Genomic DNA, 19,618 nt, shown 5'->3' with positions numbered 1-19,618 from the left:
TTGTTGTACTTCGTTCCAGTTACTGTTACTGATTTTATATTGGTCTAAAGAAATAGAAAGTGAGATATAATTTACCTGACACGAAGCTACTTAGCTATTTTGGGATATAACTAAACTTTTTCAAAATTTTACTACAGACACCCAATTCTGTTTGGTGAAAAATGAGATCATCAGATCTTCAAGTATATGTGGCGTACGATATGAGAAAATAGGCATGCAATTTAAATAAAATTTGTGTTTTTGGCAAACTTGGCGAGTTTTCTTTAACTATTTTCGATCTGGCTTCCTCTAAGACATGCAAAAATATCATGGAAGTTAGAAAAAATAGATTTAAAATATAAAATTTTCGATTAATAATTATTTATTTTTTGTTTCATATCGATTTGAATTTTTCTCAGTCTCATCCAGTCAACATCTGTGATGACTATTCACAAAAATTGTCACCAAATTCACGTAGTAATAGCGGTTTCTTTCTGAAAATTTGCGGAATGAGAATAATTTTACAGACAACTTAACTAAGATTGTTTTAGCTCTTCATGAAGTGGCTCGAACCAAAAAAAAGATAATTCCGAATTATTAATATTATTAATTAATAGATTAAAAGAATTCCGATATATAAAAATTGGTAGAAAAAGAAAATTGACGGAGAATTTTAAATGATTGTAACTAAATTCTATGAAAATGTATATTTTGGAATGTATAAAGATTTTTTTTATACACTTTTTTCCATAGCAACTGTTAAAATTGTTTTATATCTATCAAAAATACTAGATAAAATGGTACTTTAACCTCAGGGTAGATTAAATGATACTTTAACAACTTTTTTTTTTTTTTTTTTTTTTTTTTTAAATTTTGTTTTTATACTAGATTTCATATTGATGAAAATTATTTGTAGTTCTTTCTAAGCTAGTTATTCGGAGTTTAAATGGAAGTAGTTTGGATATAGCGTTTGTCCCCTCAGCCTGAATATCATCATTAATTTACTTATTTTCGTTTTGAGCCATTTCTGGCTGCAATTCAATCAACAATCGACACTTACGAAAGAGGGAATTTAAAAAATATTGCCTCAAAACTGACAGGTAAAGGAGACAGCTTTATTTATTTGTCAAATTACATAGAAACCAACGCCAATCCAGCACAATATTTTTTTCTACTCATTAATAAATTCCCTTGAAATAATAATTTCACAGATATTTTTTCTCTCTAGCATTCTATGGTTTTTGATATCCATGAAAATTATGGATTTCATGAATACTTTGAGCTTCTGACGATTTTTTCCTCCACTGGATGATATAAGATTTATCATAAAGAAAAATTTGCCATAGAGTTACACGAACATCTAAAAATTTATCAAAGTAAAGAACTCATTGATCATGATTAAAAAAAAAAAACTTTTCCCTTTTTATTATTTTGAAAATTACAAAACGGAGATATAGGTGATTATATCATAGAAACATATTTGGCTGTCGTATATATGCATATACACCATTTGGATTTTGGATTAACACAAACAAAAATTTGAATTTTTAATATTCAGAGTGGAATATCTTAGATGCTGATATGGAAAAACAATCAATGAAAAGCTTGACGTAATATTTTTTAAAAGAGGAAAATTTATTTTCCTAGAATATAATGGAAATTTTTATTTTTTTTTTTTTTATTGTAAATGTTATTTATATTGTATGTCCCAGGATTGTCTTTACAAGAGGAGAAAACTTTTTTTATTATTGACATTTTGAGAAAATGCTTTCTTCATAAAAATTTCCTTCTTCTAAAATGGTTAATACCGTTTATACTTTTCCAATTTTCCTTACCGTTTTAGAGAAATTAAAAAAAAACAAACTTTTTTTTTTAATTCAATCTAGTAAAAATAAATGTATTGCTCAGCCATCTGTAGATGTTAGTAATGTATGGCAATCCTTTCTTGATTTTAAAGAACATAACATAGGAAAATAAACATAACAATTGTAAAATTTAAAAATAATCATACAGAAAGTTTGGGGCTTTTTGGTTTTGCCTTATTAAGTAATTGTTATCAGGTAGTATATTATCAGGTATATATATATATATATATATATATATATATATATATATATATATATATATATATAATATATGTATATATATATATATATATATATATATATATATATATATATATATATATATATATATATATATACAATAAATTTAACTGGAACGTCAACGGTTTTTGTAGACATTATCTGTTTTAAAAAAAGTAAAGTGTTCTCGAATAGTTGAATTTAAATATTTTAAATAGTTTTTTTCTTTATTCTTTGCATTTTTGCTACGACGACGAGGAAAAGAGATAAACTTTCAAGAAACGTTAAAGCATTTTTTCTTTGTTAGACAAATTTGGTATAATTGTAAAAATAACTTCTGACAAACAGTGTCCGTTTAGGTTTAACACAGATGTGTTTACAAAAATAACTATTTTATTTTTGTAGATTTTTCTTGCAGTGCAAGTGGCGAAATACCCATAAAGGTTTTTTGGAGATGAATCCCTCCCGCATAGATATAGACATTTTTTTGATATTAACTATTTTTAGAACAAGTAAAATTTTTTTTATGAAAGAATCATTTTCTCAAAATGTCAATAATAGAACAGTTTTTCTTGGCAGAGACAATCCAGGGACATACTGTAGAGCTATCATACAAAAAACTCTTTAGTTAATAGGTGTAAACACTATTTGCCTATAATAGTTACTTTAAGTTGATACAAACCTTATCCAGAGCACTTTTCGTGCAAGATTTATTCGAGTTGATCATCCAGTGGCTAAACTCCTCCAAAAAATATATAGAGAAGAAGCCCAAAGAGATCATCAGCTGTGATATCGGATACTCGTTCGTAATTCCCTTAATTTTCTTCAGTTCTTCCACCGAAACAAATAGTGTTCTCATCATGTGCAAAAAGCAAGTTGCAAACATCACTCCTCCACCAAACGATTGCGTCATTGCCACAGCACAGGTCACTTGTTGGTGTCTTTTGGCATTGATGAATGTCTTCTTGTCGGTACTGCCTTCCTCCCATCGTCTTAGACAGGTGTCAAGTTTGACAGGCAGCATGCCGAAGAAGAATCGAAAGATTCCGAAGATTATAGCCACAAGGACTTTCGTGGATACCAGATCCATGATGGTTTTGATGTTAAAAATGAGAATTAATGGATTATTGAGTGTTTTTCAAGCGCGTTTTCATTGTAGAAGTGTTTTTCTGAAAATGAATTCGAAACATGGATAAGTGAAAAGCATCCTGTTTATATTTCATATGATATTTTCCACAGTAAAATTTGAAGAGCCATATGAAATAACACTGCGAGTATTATCTGCGAAACCATTAAAGATTTTTGTAATACTTTAAATACAAAAATGTTAATTTTTAGCTCTCCATCTAATAAAATATAATATACAGGGTGTTCCATTTTAAAAAACAAAGATTTTTTTTTTATATTTCGAAGCTTGGCGTTTGAATTTTGAGCACCTTGTATGATTTAAGATTACGATATTCATAGCTAAAGTAGGTAAATATAGACCATCTAAAAGTAAACACCTAATATAGTTTTGTCAGGATAGTTCTGGTAATTGTAATAATTTTTTAAAAATGGTTGAAAAATATATATTTTTATTTATTTATTAATATCTCTGAAATTATCAGAATATATTTACTCATATCTTGAATTATGTAAGAGTGATCTGAAAGGAGCCAAGGGTCAATGTATACAGGTGTTCCATTTGAAAAATATCGTGATCCGCTCACACTTTTTTTGAGCCACCCTACAGAAGTTAAAATATTTTCCCACAGGAAATGGATTTATACTTTTTTCCAGGACCCTGTATACTATTGCCCCAAACATTTATATCAAATTTAAATATAACAATTAATAGAAAGAACATACTTGATATATTTTTTGAAGTCAGAAAAATTGTGTTATCTAATACACTTCTAATATATAGGATGTTCCCATTTCAAAATATATAGTTTATACCAATAACTGTGACATTATTTGACAGCGTATGACATTTTTGCTACTAAGTACGAAAACTTGATTAAAAACCATAATTTGCTGTTCTAATGAATGTTCTATATCCAAAAATAATCATATTGGTTAATATTATTACAATAATGTTATGTATATATTAATTTTTAGATAAAAGGGAGAAATTATACAATTCTGTTAAATCTCAATAAATTTACCAGTAATAATAAACCCACACTGTTTTTTTTTTTTCAAAATGTATTTTCTCTATTTTATATGGGATACTTTATTAGGCAAATGAAAATAATTAAGTGTATTTTCAGAGAGTGAGTTTATTTTATGACGGAAAATTGTAGTAGAAAATCCTTCATCTCATTTCTGGAAAAGATAAATTAATGTGAATAATAATTGTTTGTATAAAAAAAATGTTTTTTTTTCTCATTAATTAAATAAACATTTTCTAAATTAGTAATTGGTTAGAATGTAATTTATTTTAGAAGTACACCGTAGGGAATGACAAAATAATTAAATAATTAAAATAGCCTTAAAAAATAATTTAATTAATAACTTACCATCAACTTAACTTTATTAACATAAATATAAATAAACATAACTTTATATTCAGACATTTCATTTTTGGTATAAAACATAAAAGTAACTGCCTTTTTAAGTCATTGTTTTCTAATAAAACTACGTTTTCCATATTTTTTTGCTATTTCCTCGCGTATTACTCTAAAACTGGACATATTTTGGCCGGAAAAGGCGTGGAAAATTGAATTTTCTTTAACTGCGCACAGACATGGAAAATCGCAAAACTACACTTCGCAACTTCTTTGTTCAGTGGTTTTTTGCACATTAATTTAAGGAAGAATTACCTCAAAATAAGCAACAATAAAAGAATAAAACTATTATGTACAAAAAAACTTTTAAATCCTAGCTTTATTAAAGTTATATTTCATTTTATACCAAGGAAAATATGTAGTTATTTTTGCTGAATATTATTTACCACAAATTTGGTCCATTAAGAGAGAGAGAACAGTCCAATATGTTCTATATTAATATTGTATATGGTTTAAAAGGAATTTTACATCCTAAAATATTTTGTTGTATACAGGGTGTTTTTTTTTAGTTTTTTATATATTCATATGAAGTTCTTTTTAAATTGCAACTCCCATTTTTCTGTACAGAATTGTCCAGCATAAAATTCATGCATATAGTACACTATTTTTATTTGGAGGTAATTTTCAATTTTTAATTGAAGATAGTAAAATATAAGGTAAACAATCATGAGATGGCTTTGACAAAAAAATTATTAAAAAAAAAATTTTAAATAAAAAATAAGTTTTTTTTTGTTTTTTAATTTTGCATCCAAAAATAATAATATACAGGGTGATGCATTTAAAAAAATGAGATTTTTTTTTATTTTATTTATAACACTGTTTTATTCTTTGTGAATTTATATATTTAACCATTATAATTTTGTATTGTTATAATCTAGTTTGTGTTTTGTGTCCCATTATGAATGCCCCCTAATCATAGATTTTTGAAAATTGCCCATATTTTTAAATAATCTTTAGATTCTTTATTTGGAACATTTAATTAATATAAATTATAGCTGATCATAATGATGGATCAGACTTCCATTTTCACTGTAAAATATATCACACCCTATAAAAAAACTCTTGTTAATTAATTATTATCATAACCTTTATAAATTTAAAACCACTAAAAATAAAAAAATTATACGTCTTCTAGTTCATAGAGAAAAGTCTAAAAAAAGTCGCTGACTTCAAGAATCATTACAAAAGGGTTTTCTAAAAGTTCAGCAAGCTGCAGTACAAGTTTAAGGTCAAATTTCAAGTATAATTACCATTAGATAAAGTACCTAGATGCTGTCTGTTATGGGAATTTTCCACATAATTACTGAATACATAAAGAGGTAATTAATATTATTAATAAAAAAAAAAAAAAAGAATTAACAAAAAATAAACAATCAATCATGTTTATTGTTTTAGAGACATTATAAGTATATTAATTTACTTTGTTGCTTGTTTTCATAAGGATTATTGTGACAATAAACATATAAATATATTTCAAAGATAAAGTGTAAAAAATATATTTTAAAAACTAAATAAAAATAATTAAAAATGAGGATCATAAAATAGACATATAAATACCAATTATTATAAATTAACACAAAATATACTCGTATATAGTGATATTCCCTTTATCTCTATTTTCAACCCCTAATCCATGCAATTTTATTGATTATCCAAATTATGTATCTATTTCCCTGGTTTTTTTATCGATTCAACAATCAACTCTTTACATCAATCCTTTCACTATTTTTCGTGCTCGTATACTTCTTGTCATCAAGAGACGCTGACGTTTTTATATTCTATATATACAATTTTTTGAACCAGAAACAATAAAATATAAATAACCAAAATGTTTGGAGGCGATATGGTACTACCAAAATGCCGCGGGAAACTCAGGAAGTTTCCCGTACCAGCAGATATAAATTTCCCAGCTATTCAACCTGCCAGATATGCCCATGTAAGTAAAATTTATTCATAATAAAGGGGCGTATTTTTTTTTCTAATATAACAAAAAATAAAAAAAAAAAAAAAAAAAAAATTTTAAAAATTTCTACCAAATTTTCTGTAATGTTCAATCACTAAAATAATGATTTTAGATTGGAAGAGAGCCTAACACTGATCAGCATGTTCGAATGCATCACTACAAGCAACGCAAAGACTCCTTTGACAATCTGAAAGTGGAACGGGAAAAATCTAATGCTGCGAGCAATGCTTTCGCTATAAAATACGAGAAGCATGTTCAAATGAAGCGTCTGCAGCGAGCCATAAACGATAGGGTTAATGAAAAATGAAAGCTTACGATGACATTGCAGTAGGAAGAAAGAAGGAAAGTAAGTTTCTTCTTTTGTTTCTCTTTCTTTTATTCTCTAATTTTTAATTCTTTGTTTTTGTTTCTCTGTAATTTCTTTAGTTTCGACCTCATTATCTCTAACATTTTATTTTTTTCTCTTTCGTTTCTCTTCTTTTATTTTAGTTGTCTTCGCCATTGTTTCGTTTTTGGTCCTGTCTCTCTTTTTTGTCTCTTTTTCTTGTGTTTTTTTGTTAGTCGAGTAAACACAGCTTAAAATTATCATGACTGTTTCTTCTCTTTAATTCTCTTTTATTTTGCTGTCCTTTTCCTTTGCTTCTAATTTTTTATATTGAGTTTAAAAAATAAGTAATAAAAATATTATTTTCTTTTTTTAATTTTTTTTGTCTTTGATTATTTTCTTTTATTTCTCTTTTAGTTTTTCTTTACTTTCTCACCATAGCCAGAACTCATCATGACCGAGCTCTTCACTTCTTTGTTGTTTTATTTTAATCCTTCACATGTTATTATTTCTCCTCTCTACATATTTTCTTTCAGTTCCTTTTGTTTCTCATTCTCTTATTGTTTTATTCTTAACCTTCTTCTCTTCTGTTTTGTTATTTTTATATGACGAGCAATTAATTCACATTTTTGTTTCTCAGATCTTTGTTTCTGCCTTATAAAAATTGTTTTTGATTCCTCTTTGTATATTTTGCTTCTGTTTTAATCTGTTGCTTACACTTTAGAATCATCGTGACTATATAACAGGGTGAGTCTGATATAAGTGCAAATATTTTCGGGGCTGGTAGATCCTCGTTAAAAGAAACATATTTTTTCGTTGCTCTTTTTCAGATAAGTCCAAAATTACCGACTTATTTTATTTTGCAAATTTCCAGAAAAAATGATTTTGCTTAAATTTTGAGAAAACTGGACTTTTTTCTGGGTTTCTTCTTGTTAATTTAATCTATTAGCTATGTTGGTGATATTATCAAGAAATTATGGTTTTTAACTAAAAATTAAAAATTCAAATTTCAATTTTTTTCACCTCATAATCGTGTTTCTGGGGTCGAAATATACTAGCCCTAAAAATATTTGCACTTATTTAAGACCCTCACCCTGTATTATAATACATATAAACTAAAATCAAATATATTAAGGTTAAGCAGGACTTGCTGTGTAAAGAGGAAAGACAGTACTACTACGAGACTGTGGACAGTGCTCAGAAAGGCTCAGATCTGAAAATGGAGGAGAAGAAACAAAGAGCTGAGATGTTGAAAGCAAAAAGAGAAGCCGAGAGACTGGAGATTGTGCATCAGAAGAGGATAGAACAATATAGGTAACATTATTTCTTAAAAGAAAAAACCTTTTATATATAGTTAATATATTTTTTTAAATCTTGTTTGTTACTGTTAGACAACGTTGTCAAGAACTGAGACCACACTTGGCGAAGAAGAACTTGATGGAGTCGAAATATTCTCAGCTGCAGCAAATGAGGGAGAATGAAGCTAGAAGAGAATCTGACAGGGAGCTGGATCAGATGTGGCACGAGCTGACCATGAAAGAAATAGAAGCCAAGGTAAATTCTGCAGATTTTTCAAAAAGTTTACATTTATACTTGTTTTTCTGTTTCTATGAAAACGAAGTTCAAGAAATACTCAAGAGACGAGAGAAAACAGATTTAGCTTCATGTTTGGGACAGTCAAGTTAAACAGAAAGAAATGAAGAGGATTGAAATGAACCAGGCGGCTGTTGAGGAAAGAATGGAAATGGAGAAAGTTAGTGAACAACTAAGAAGAGAAGAAATCGAAGGTATTTGTTCAATTGAACTCATGACTTATATTATTTTGTCTGAATTCAATTTTTTATGTTAGTATTGGATGCAAAACGTCGCAAAAGAGATGCAGCTGCCAAAGAACTCCTGGAACAGATTGCCATCGAGGAACAGCTGCACGCGCAAAGAAAAAAAGAAGAAGATGCTGTGGACCGATCGTTCAACACTTTAGCTCAGGTTTTTGAACATTTATATTATTACAGACTCGTTATTTCATTAAATTTACTTTTTCAGCTTGAACTGGAAAGGGAAAAGGCTGCCATCCAAGACACTACAGCCCAAGCCAAGAGAGAAACAGCTTTATACAGAAAGCACTTGAAACAACTGGAAGAAGAACGAAAACTCGAAGAGAAAAAGTTGATGGAATTGTTGGACATCCACAGGAAACAGGTTGAAGCCAAGCAGGCCGAAGCTAGGTGCAAAGTTGTCGAAGCGAAACGCAAACTTCAACAGGTATACCTATTAATTTTACTACTGTCATTAAATTGTTATATTATTATTGTTTATTGGTAGTTACTTTTACTTTAGCAGAGATGTTTTTAACAACTGGGATCAACTTCTGGACTAAAAGCTAGAGTAACTACAGAAGAACAACAATAATAAGACTATTCAATAACAGTGACATTAAAAAAATGACAATTAAAACTATTTCATAGATGGTAATTCGTTACTGGTCTTCTTCAAAAGCGAATATCTCCAATAAAAATAAAGCTATAGAAATGAAACAAATAGCTAACTATCAAGAAAAGATGCGTCTTAATGAAAGGGCGATTTTTAAATTCTTTCCATTGTTAAATAATTCCACAGGGTGTTTGAAACTTTCGCCAAAATATCAACGTTTTGTTTTTCCTCGCATAATAATAATAATACATAATCGTAGAAAATCACGGAAATCTATATTTTTCTCACTCAGCAGTTTTATACAGGTAGGGACGAAAAGTTATTACTCTTCAATATACAGTTAAAACACATATAAGTGGGGTCCCCGACAAATAGGAGTTATATTGACATCAAAATCAGATTTCTAATGTCAAAAAACTCCGCCCAGATACCAATTTTCATTCAAATATTGACGTTACTTCAGAAACGATTCGGAAAAAATCGAAATAAAAATGAAACTTCTACACCCTGTATCTCCGAGACTAAACATTTTAGAACATACATTTATACGAACTTTTTTACTTATTTTTATCTGCAGAATATGCTGGCGAAGTTTCCGGAATACAGTTTGGACCACCCTGTATATAGTCCTTGATACACTACAATTTTTCAAACAGTATAGGTATTCTATGTGCTCTTGAAACCTATGTTAACATAATAAAACTCTTTTATGGGTATAAGTTTTCTAAGGTATTTTTTTCTATGTCTATTGACAAGGACGTGTTGATGGAAAGAGCTGAGCAACTGAAGTACAAAAAACAAGAAGCTGAAGAGCAGCTGAAGCATAAGGAAGCTGAAAATGAGCTGTTAAAGATGGCGTACGAGACCAACGAAAGATTGCAAGCTGAAAGTGATAGATTAGAAAAAATGGCAACTATGCAATACAGAGCTGACTTGAACAAACAAATCGAATACAACAATGTATTAAGAGTAAGTACCTTACATGTTATTTATATTACCTATACCCTGGTATTACTTAATAAAGTTTATATAAAAGACTATATAGTCTATTTCCATAAAATTATTCAACTGATAGAATAAATAACTATATTTAATTATGAACGATTTCAAGATTAATTTTTTGTTTTCTTTAATTTTTAGTTAAGAGAGAAAGAAGAACTAGAGCGTCAGCTGGCTGAAGGACAAAGGGAAGAAGAAAAATACAGAAAAATAGTCCAGGATATCCTCATGGGAGAGATAGAAGCTGGTGTAAAGCATCCCTTCAGAAGGGCCATGGAACAAACCGATTGTTATTGCCCTAAAATTTAATATTCTGAATAAAAGTTTCAGGGAAATAGTTAAAATATTTTTTTTTGCAGCACGAAATTTTGATTTTTTATTCAAATCTTTAGTGAAACATATAAAATGATATACTTTATACACTTGAATACTTGTAGAATGTGTATATTGACTTTTTTATTCATATATTAGGAACTTTTATTACTATTTTAATTATTATAGAATTTATTTTTATTTTTTTTTCAAATATTTAAAAAAAATTCCTTCACCATTTTATCAAGAAAATAGTATTGCATTGTAATGTATATATCTGGTTGCCTAAGTATAATATTTTTAAAATTATCGTTAAAGAACAAACAATAACTTTGTTATACGAATTCCGAAAATAAAATAATTTAGTTTGTGACTGTTCAACAGTATTTGGGCCAGTATATTTTAATAAAACGTAAGTTTGCTATAAAAAATTTATTATTCCATTGATACATCTATACGTGTTAAAAGTGTATATATTTTTACAATTTTCATAACTTTCATTTTCAAAATCGAGTATATGGAAATATAGATACATTCTTTAATGTCTCTGTTGTACAGTAAAAATAAAGTTATTTAGAATATTGCTTTTACAATGCTTTAATTATAATTTTCTTTTTTTAGGAGCGTTACTAATAATACACACCGGCACATAAAGACCACCTAAAAGACCAGACACTGATCAGCTTTTATATAATTTTGATATTTCTCTTACAGCAGGACTAGCTACCGAATTTTGTTGAATTTTGCCTCAAATCTGGTCAAATCCTTGCTGTAAATTTGTTAAAGTCACCTCTGTATCTTCGAATAACTTATACCTTGCATATAGCAGTTTTGTTAGAGCATTCTAGACATTTTTGTAAGTATTATAAGAATCTGTACGTGTATTGTCTGCATAAATCAGTAAAACATTTTTCATCCCTTCACAGCATTCCTGTTGGCATTGTGTTCCAGTATTTGCAATCATATCCTCGATACAACAAGTATTACATTTTACTTGATGTAATGATAAATTAGTCTGTTTTTTGAAAACTGTTTAAATTCTCTACTTTTTCTTGTAAGTGACTTAACTATAAATTCAGCATTAGTTTATACAGGATATAATAAAACTAGTTTGAATCCTTTTTCTTGAATCTCGAGTGTTCTTGTTATCAAACAGTTGGATTCTTTAGCTTGTAAACTAAAAAGATTTTCGTTATTTCGAATATTTAGACCGTAAATATCAGCGATATTATCTAGATCACGTAATTTTAAACTGTTAGATTTCATATTTCATTTTAAGGTCTAAAATCATAGAATAAAATAATTAATATAAAACTGCTTTTAATGTATTTTAATTATTTACTATTGCTATCATTGTTTATTTTTGTTATTATCTTTGTCTAACAGGTAACCATAGATTATAATTTGATATCTCTTCTTTGTTTTTTCAGTTTTCAAGCTGGTACCAGAGATATGGAAGTGGGAGAATGAGCTTCGACCAGTGCGCATCCAAATTTTTGTCGACGGCAAGATGGCAGACATCTTCCAGGTCTCGCTGCCACTCCGCTCTTTAATTGACATCTGTTTGTTTTGTTTTTTTTTCGTTTGTGTTGTTATCTAGTTAAAATTTATTATTATCTCAATTATTCTAAACACTAATTCAAAAACCCTTGTTGTATATTGGTCATAGTCATTCTAAGAAAAGCTGAATACTTAGGAAAAATGATTTATTTTCATGTAAGTTTATACAACATAATCGTGTTTACAGATGATCCAAAACGGTTTATTTTAGTTTTCCTAAAGGCGATTTGTAAAAATCGTGATTTAATTGGGAATGGTCAAAATAAGTGTATGATGTGGCCATTTAAAGAGGATGTTTTATTACGCAGGTAGGAAGAAGATACTTGAATCAATGTTCGCGGTTTCTGTAAAAAACAGTGCACTCTTATATTGTCCATGAAAGCACAAGTTCAAGTGTACCAGAAATATGTCAAATAAGATTGGTCCTCACTTGACAAGAAGATTATTTGGAGGAAAAGAAACCATAAGATAGGGTATTTTAATCTAACAGCGAAAAATTTAACATTTTATTGTAAAGTTTGTTGTAGGTAGTTGTAGTTTTGTGCTAAATATTTCTAACATTAGCAGCAGCAGTGTTCAGAGTGCCAAGAGGAGGAGAATTCAGTTAATTAGATTTATGCACAGTTACAGGTATGAAGGCTTTTTCAAACATAGTATCAAGTTCTATAGTCAATATTTTAGTATTCCTACTACTGTAAATACAAGGAACATTGGACTGAAAAATGGCAAGATTTATATAGAAAGAAAGGGTATTATGCCAATAAGAAAAATTAAATCTGTAGGCAGAAGTTTCTTATTTAAAAACTGTTATGGGGCATATATTAATTTGTATCTGTGCCACAAATCACTGAGAAAATCATATAATATTCAAAATTGTTAACGTGATGATATTTAAAGAGTGTTAAAATGAGACTATTAGTCATGAAGCTTACAATGTTACTTTGTTTCAATATTACACTTTTTAATTTTGTAAAATCTATGATGAAGTTCAAAAGCATTTTGCAATGGCCTTAAATTGAGAGCCAGGATTTATAGCAAAGGCATTTGATGCAATGAAACTTAATCGGTACCTTCCAGTATGTATTTTTGTAAACAAAATAAAAAAAAAAAAAAAAATAGATAAAATACAGGCCAAAGTTGACAATATTACAGTTGAGAAGAAACTATTTTATCTTTTAAAAATAATAAAAAAAAAAAAAAAAAAAAAAATCTAATTTTCTTAATAATAATTAGTTATATGTATGTTGTACATACAGAATTTTGTTATGGACAAATAAGGATCGACAAGCTTCTTTTGTGCAAAAAATAAATGATTTTTTCTAGTATTACAATAAACCATAATGTGTTTTACAAACTTACCGGGTAACAGTTTTATAATAAAATACGTAGGAATAATTTGGGTTGTTTATCATCATATTATCGACTTGAATTTCCGACAAATTGAATTTGTATCAAAAATAATTTAAGAAATATAAAATTGATGTTCCATTACAAGATTGAGTTTTTATTTTCGACAAAACCAGGATAAATACTACACAATACCTTTAATAAAATCAATGATGTTTGTGTATTATGAAAATATTTGTTATAGGACATGTTATGTAACAGTTTTGAAACACAATTTGAAGTGACGTAATAAAAAATAAAACAAAATCCTATTTTTCTAGGTTTATATTAAAATACAAGGTAGATAATCATCAAAAATAATTATGAACCAAATGTTTTTATGAATATACAACTTGAACAAAAGTTGTTTAGAACAATTCTTACCAAATTTGCAAAAATTTTAAATTGAATCGCGTAATTCAGTACAAGTAAACATGGAATATTGTAAATACTTATTTAATATCATTTCGAGAGTTTAACGACGAAAAGGTCATCTGTCCGTAGCGTCTTTTGTCAGAATATCCGTATATTTAGTGTATTATATACCAATATTGTACGCAGTTTTGAAACTGATAATTAAATAAACTATATTAATGTTAACTAACCATAATATATGATAGAATTTCACTAAATTTAAATTACCCCCCGTATGGTTGAAAACAGCAAATTGATATTTGATTACTTATAGATTACCACCTATATACAAAATGACAGGAAGACCTGGAATATGGCGCCCAACTTGATTAGACCTTCTGCGCATGTTGATGCTCATTCTCTATCCCTTCTATTCTCTGGCTGGTACATGTTTAGGACCATAAGTATTAAAAAGAAGAAGAACGTTACTTTGATTCTATGGCTACTGGTCTTTTAAGTCCTGAAATACGAAAAAGAAGAGTGACGCTGGTGGCGCCAATGTGGAAAAAAAGGAATTTGGAACTAAATGTTGTTGACATTTTGATATTTATGGAAAGATCTGCTCTAAATTGTCTAAATCTTGTTTTTGTAAGTATAAAACGAATTGAACTGTTACAAAATCGTGATAAACAAATAATACACACCCTATTTTTAGTTGAATCAATATTTTCTTTTAGGCGCAGTATTATTTATGCAGCAAAAAATGGTCATGACAGGACGCCATTGTTCGTTGTTGGAAGTTCTTTTACAATTTTTCTGATTTTTGTGAAAAGTGGTTCTTCAGTGCACTATTTGAGCTTATTCGGTTCCTTAAGGCCTGTTTAATCTCCTGTAAATGTAAGTACCCATAGTTTTGATCCTTTTATAGTTTTTTCTTTTCAAATATTTCAATTACACTTCATCGTTAAAAGCTTATACATTTTTCCAATTTTCATCATTTTCTTTTTCAAAATCGAGTATATGGAAATAGAGATACATTCCTTGATGCCTCTATTGTACAATAAATTTAAAGTTATTTAGAGTATTGCTTATATTTAGGAAACATTTTTTTTTTTTTTTTTTTTTTGGTAGAGTTTAAAGATGTTTTGTATTCTTAAACGTAATATTTTTGGTGTTTATCTGTCCAGGCCTACCTCCATAGTCAGGTACCTAAGCCGTTAATATACCCTAAGGTGCCTGCCATTCTCCACAATTTCCTAATACTCCCAAATTAAAAATACAGTTTTTACAGTTTTAATATTATACCGCTTTGTGACCCTCGTAGTCATATTTGTTAGTTAAATTTATTTTATGATGCTTTAATTATAATTTTCTTTTTAGGGAGTTTATTTCTTTACACATCCAACATGTAAAGACCAGCTACGAGAAGAGACCTTGGTCACCCCTCATATAATCCTGACTTTTGTCTATCATTCTGGTTTATGAGATTGGTTTTACTTTATCCAGTTAAAAGTAAGTTTTTTTTTTTTTTTTTTATTATAATTTTCTATTAAATGTTTCTAACAGAGTAACTATATTTTTATCACAACATGCTATTTAATATTATTTATTTCTTTGTTACAGATTTTGTACAACAAATCCATGGATGTATACAGTTCCAGGGCAGTAATTTCTAGTTTTATAAAAGATATTTAAACATTCTTTGAAAACGCTGTTTGTGTATAAAATATACCGTAAGATAAAAAACGGCGGCCAGAGATAGCTTGGGAATTAAGATCACCGTTATTTTATATGTAAATTTATATCGGGAATTTCAACAATTGTTATTCCAAAGCTAACTGAGTCGTTTTTTTCGATCATACCATATATTATATTTAAACGTTCTTTGAAAACGCTGTTTGTGTATAAAATATACCATAAGATCGAAAAAAAAACGGCGTCAGAGATAGCTTGAAATTAAGAAAACCCGTCATTTTGTATTTAAATTTATATTGAAATTTCAACAACTGGTATTTCAGAGTTAATCCGACGCCGTTTTTTTCGATTCTACCTACAATTTAAACGTTCTTTGAAAACGCTGTTTGTGTATAAAGTATATACATTAAGATTGAGAAAAACGGTACAGAGATAGCTTTGGAAAATTAAGAAAACCTGCATCTTTGTATGTAAATTTCTATTGAAATTTCAACAATTGTTATTTTCAAAGTCAATTTTAAATATTTAAAAAAAAAAAAATTATATATTTAAACGTTCTTTGAAAACGCTGTTTGTGTACAAAATATACCGTAAGATCGAAAAAACGGCGTCAGAGTAGCTTGAACAAGTTCACCATCATTTTGTATGTAATTATATTGGAAATATCAACAATTGGTATTTCAGAGCCAACTGGACGTTGTTTTTTTCGATCATACCATATATAATTAAATGTTCTTTGAAAACGCTGTTTGTGTATAAAATATACCGTAAGATCGAAAAAAACGGCGTCAGAAACAGCTTGGAAATTAAGATCACCATCATTTTGTATGTAAATTCTTACATTGAAGATTTCAGGAGTTAACGACGCGCCGTTTTTTTCGATCTTACCATATATTTAAATGATCGAATAAAAACGGCGTCCAGTTTGTTTGGAAATGACGATCGTTGACATTCTTCATATAATTTTACCTATAAAATATCGATATTATCTTTCATTTCATATTATCGCTGACGCTGTTTTTTTTTCGATTATATTGTATAACATTAAATGTATCTACTCTATGATTTATAAAATATGATTGAAAAAACGGCGTCAGCTATATATGAAATGAAAGTCGCTGCCATTTTATATGGAAATATGGAGAATGTCATCGATCGTAATTTCCAAGCTAACTGGACGCCTTTTTTCGATCATATATATAAAGCCTGCTTGATCATAAACTTAGATCTTTATATTTTACATCAGTTTAGCAAAACATTCATTCTTATTTAGATTTAGTTCTATCTACTGTAAATATCTGTATGCTAGTACTTTATTATCAATAAATAAACTATTAAAATTAATTGTTGTTTTATTTCTGAATTTCAAAAAAAGATTTACCGAAAATATTTTACTTCTAGTGAAAATATAAACATATACCCAAAAAGATATAATTCATCTCCTTGCTCTTATATTCTCCTGATAGAAATCGGAAACTTCGTTGAAATCGAAAGTTTTGTTACAAATTCGAATATTTTTATTTCTATCAGGAACACATAAGAGCGAAGAGGTGATTTAGTTGTTGAAAAATTATACGTGTATCGCACTCATATGCTCCCGAAATAAATTCGAGACATCTCATTTTTAATAAAAGCTGTCAAAAATAATTTCAACCTGGCAAAATTTGGAGTACCCGACCAACGAGCTCGAACGAGTTAGATTTTCGAAACAGCAGCCGCAACTTCTAAACTAAAAAGAGCTATCGAGGAACGGAAGTCGGCATTCGATTCGCCTTTCAACCCTCTATAAGTGGTGCATAATTAGGGCGCGATAGGAGACAAAAAAAAAAGACTAAAAAAAAAAAAAAAAAAAAAAAAAAAAAAATTTTCGCCAAAAAAAATTTTGGTCTCCGATCGCGCCTGTTACGCCCGCCGCAGAGTTGAAACTCACTATCGAAAGCCGAGTTCCGTTCCTCTCCAACCCTTATAGTTTCCGTGATATTAGGGGTTGAATTTTTCCAACGAGGTCGAATTGTTAGAGATAGCAGAAATATCGTTGATTAATGCTATATTTACGTCACACTAAATTTAATTCTTACCTCTTCGCCCTCATGTGTTCCTGATAAAAATCGGCGATTTTTGACCCGGTTTAAAAATTTTCATTAAGTTTGACAAAAATTGAATTTTCTCGGGTATGTATCAGGAGTACATAAAAGCGAACAGGTAAATATCGGTACTTATTTTACTCCTTACCTCTTCACACTTATGTGTTCCTGATAGAAATCAGTAATTTTGGAGGAGGATTAAAAGTTTTCATTCAATTTTTGTTAAAGGCTGAATTTTCTCATTTGTATCAGGGGTACATAAGAGCGAAGAGGTATCATTATTTTTATAAAATACTGTCTATTCCAGAAAACTTTTAATCCTCTCCAAAATTGCCAGTTTCTATCAGGAACACATAAGTGTGAAGAGGTAAGGAGTAAAATAAGTACCGATATTTACCTGTTCGCTTTTATGTACTCCTGATACATGTCCGAGAAAATTCAATTTATCCTGCTCACAAACTCAGATCCGTCTCGATTTTATCAGGAACATGAGGAGCAGTGGTGGGTAGTGCCTGAAATTAATCAGCGATATTTCTGCGCCGAACTCGTTCCAAACTCGGCCATATCGGGAAACAGGGGTACAAGAGGAACGGAACTCGGCTTTCGATAGGGATTTCAACCCTCTATAAGGGCTCAAGACGAGGGCGCGATCGGAGACCAAAATTTTGGCGAAAAAATGGTGAAATCCTTCGACTGCCGACAGTACAATCTCCGATATCGCAATTGCGCAGAAGAGGTTGAAAGGCAGTCGTGCCGTTCTCGACTGCTCTTTTAGAAGTTATGGCCGTTTTTTCGAAAAATCAGCTCGTTGTCGTTGCTCATTTGCCGGGTGAAGTAACACATTTGGCTGTGGATATCTCGAATTTCGGGAGCATATGGTGCGTATGATTTTCGGCAACTAAACTCACCTCTTCATCATATGTTCCTGATGATAAAAATATTCGAATTTAACAAAAGCTTTTCGATTTGACTATCATAGAGCAGAGATGAATTATATCTTTTGGAGTATATACTTTATATTTTCACTATATTTCATTAAAATGCCACGAAAATTCAGAAAATAAAACAGTGAACACAACCAGTTTATTTATTGATGGCATGCTAGCATATTTGTTTTTGAAGATAGAACTAAATCTTAAATAGAGGTGGTGTTTGCTAAACGTATAAATAAAGATCTGAGACACATGATCAAGCAGGCTTTCTATGATCGAAAAACGTCCAGCTGAAATTACGATCGATGACATTATCCATGGCAGCGACCTGTCGAAAAACGGCGTCAGCAACAGCTATGTGAATGACTATCGATATTTATAAAATATATGAAAAGATAATCAGCCGTCGTCATTTCCCAACAAACTGGACGCCGTTTTGTTCGATCATTTATATCAACAAGATATCGAAAAAAACGGCAACCAGCCCATGCAAGGTGGTAATCTCTTCAAGCTGGCTGACATGGATTTTTCGATCTTGCGGTATATTTTATACACAAACAGCGTTTACAAGAACATTTAGTATATGGTATGATCGAAAAAAACAATATTCCACGCCTGATGGTGGCTCAAGCCTCTCTGACGCCGTTTTTTTTCGATCTTGCGGTATTTGCTGCACAAGCAGCGTTCAAACGTTTAAGCTGCCATATGTTATGATCGAAAAAAAACGGCGTCAGACACGACAGAAACAGTGTTGAAAATTTCCAATAAACGCATACAAATACGGTTTTTCATTTCAAAAGCTACTGCGACGCCGTTTTTTCGATCTTAATGTATACGCAACAGCGTTTTAAACGTTGTGGTAGAATCAACGACGTCAATTCTTCCAGTTGTTAATCAATACTAATGCAAAATGACAGTTTTCTTAATTCTGACTTGCCGTTTTTCGATCTTATGGTATTGTAG

At 29.6% G+C, this 19,618-nt stretch overlaps 3 protein-coding genes and 1 long non-coding RNA gene across 4 annotated transcripts in view; 3 read left to right on the top strand and 1 right to left on the bottom strand.

Moving 5' to 3' along the window:
• Positions 1-3,153, bottom strand: part of LOC115890881 (peptidyl-alpha-hydroxyglycine alpha-amidating lyase 2-like) — a 26,242-nt gene extending 23,089 nt beyond the window's left edge. Inside the window, exon 1 of the mRNA XM_030911234.1 lies at positions 2,746-3,153. Within this exon, the coding sequence (XP_030767094.1) occupies positions 2,746-3,153 (408 nt within the window). The remainder of the gene's footprint in view (positions 1-2,745) is intronic.
• Positions 3,154-6,442: 3,289 nt separating this feature from the next.
• Positions 6,443-6,885, top strand: LOC115890880. Its single transcript, XM_030911233.1, has 2 exons — positions 6,443-6,551; positions 6,691-6,885. Exons 1-2 carry the CDS (start codon positions 6,444-6,446, stop codon positions 6,883-6,885), a joined length of 303 nt encoding a protein of 100 aa, XP_030767093.1. The 5' UTR covers position 6,443.
• Positions 6,882-10,678, top strand: LOC115890879 (cilia- and flagella-associated protein 53-like). Its single transcript, XM_030911232.1, has 8 exons — positions 6,882-6,905; positions 8,039-8,217; positions 8,295-8,457; positions 8,564-8,690; positions 8,753-8,889; positions 8,947-9,165; positions 10,090-10,302; positions 10,474-10,678. Exons 1-8 carry the CDS (start codon positions 6,882-6,884, stop codon positions 10,639-10,641), a joined length of 1,230 nt encoding a protein of 409 aa, XP_030767092.1. The 3' UTR covers positions 10,642-10,678.
• A 3,856-nt stretch (positions 10,679-14,534) lies between these two features.
• Positions 14,535-19,618, top strand: part of LOC115890883 — a 30,271-nt gene continuing 25,187 nt past the window's right edge. The window contains exon 1 of the long non-coding RNA XR_004051721.1: positions 14,535-14,592. This is a non-coding gene — a long non-coding RNA (uncharacterized LOC115890883). The remainder of the gene's footprint in view (positions 14,593-19,618) is intronic.

Source organism: Sitophilus oryzae, unplaced genomic scaffold, assembly GCF_002938485.1.
Source record: "Sitophilus oryzae breed Bouriz unplaced genomic scaffold, Soryzae_2.0 scaffold_936_pilon_pilon, whole genome shotgun sequence".
NCBI classification, from domain to species: Eukaryota; Metazoa; Arthropoda; class Insecta; order Coleoptera; family Curculionidae; genus Sitophilus; species Sitophilus oryzae.
This window is presented reverse-complemented; position numbering and strand designations above follow the sequence as displayed.

Bases quoted from the DNA above. Each gene is read 5' to 3' on its own strand.
- LOC115890880 (XM_030911233.1), top strand. From the start codon at position 6,444: ATGTTTGGAGGCGATATGGTACTACCAAAATGCCGCGGGAAACTCAGG. The intron at 6,552-6,690 runs GTAAGTAAAATT...TAATGATTTTAG, and splicing joins AACCTGCCAGATATGCCCAT to ATTGGAAGAGAGCCTAACAC.
- LOC115890879 (XM_030911232.1), top strand. From the start codon at position 6,882: ATGAAAGCTTACGATGACATTGCA. The intron at 8,458-8,563 runs GTAAATTCTGCA...AAACAGATTTAG, and splicing joins TGAAAGAAATAGAAGCCAAG to CTTCATGTTTGGGACAGTCA. The intron at 9,166-10,089 runs GTATACCTATTA...TCTATTGACAAG, and splicing joins CGAAACGCAAACTTCAACAG to GACGTGTTGATGGAAAGAGC.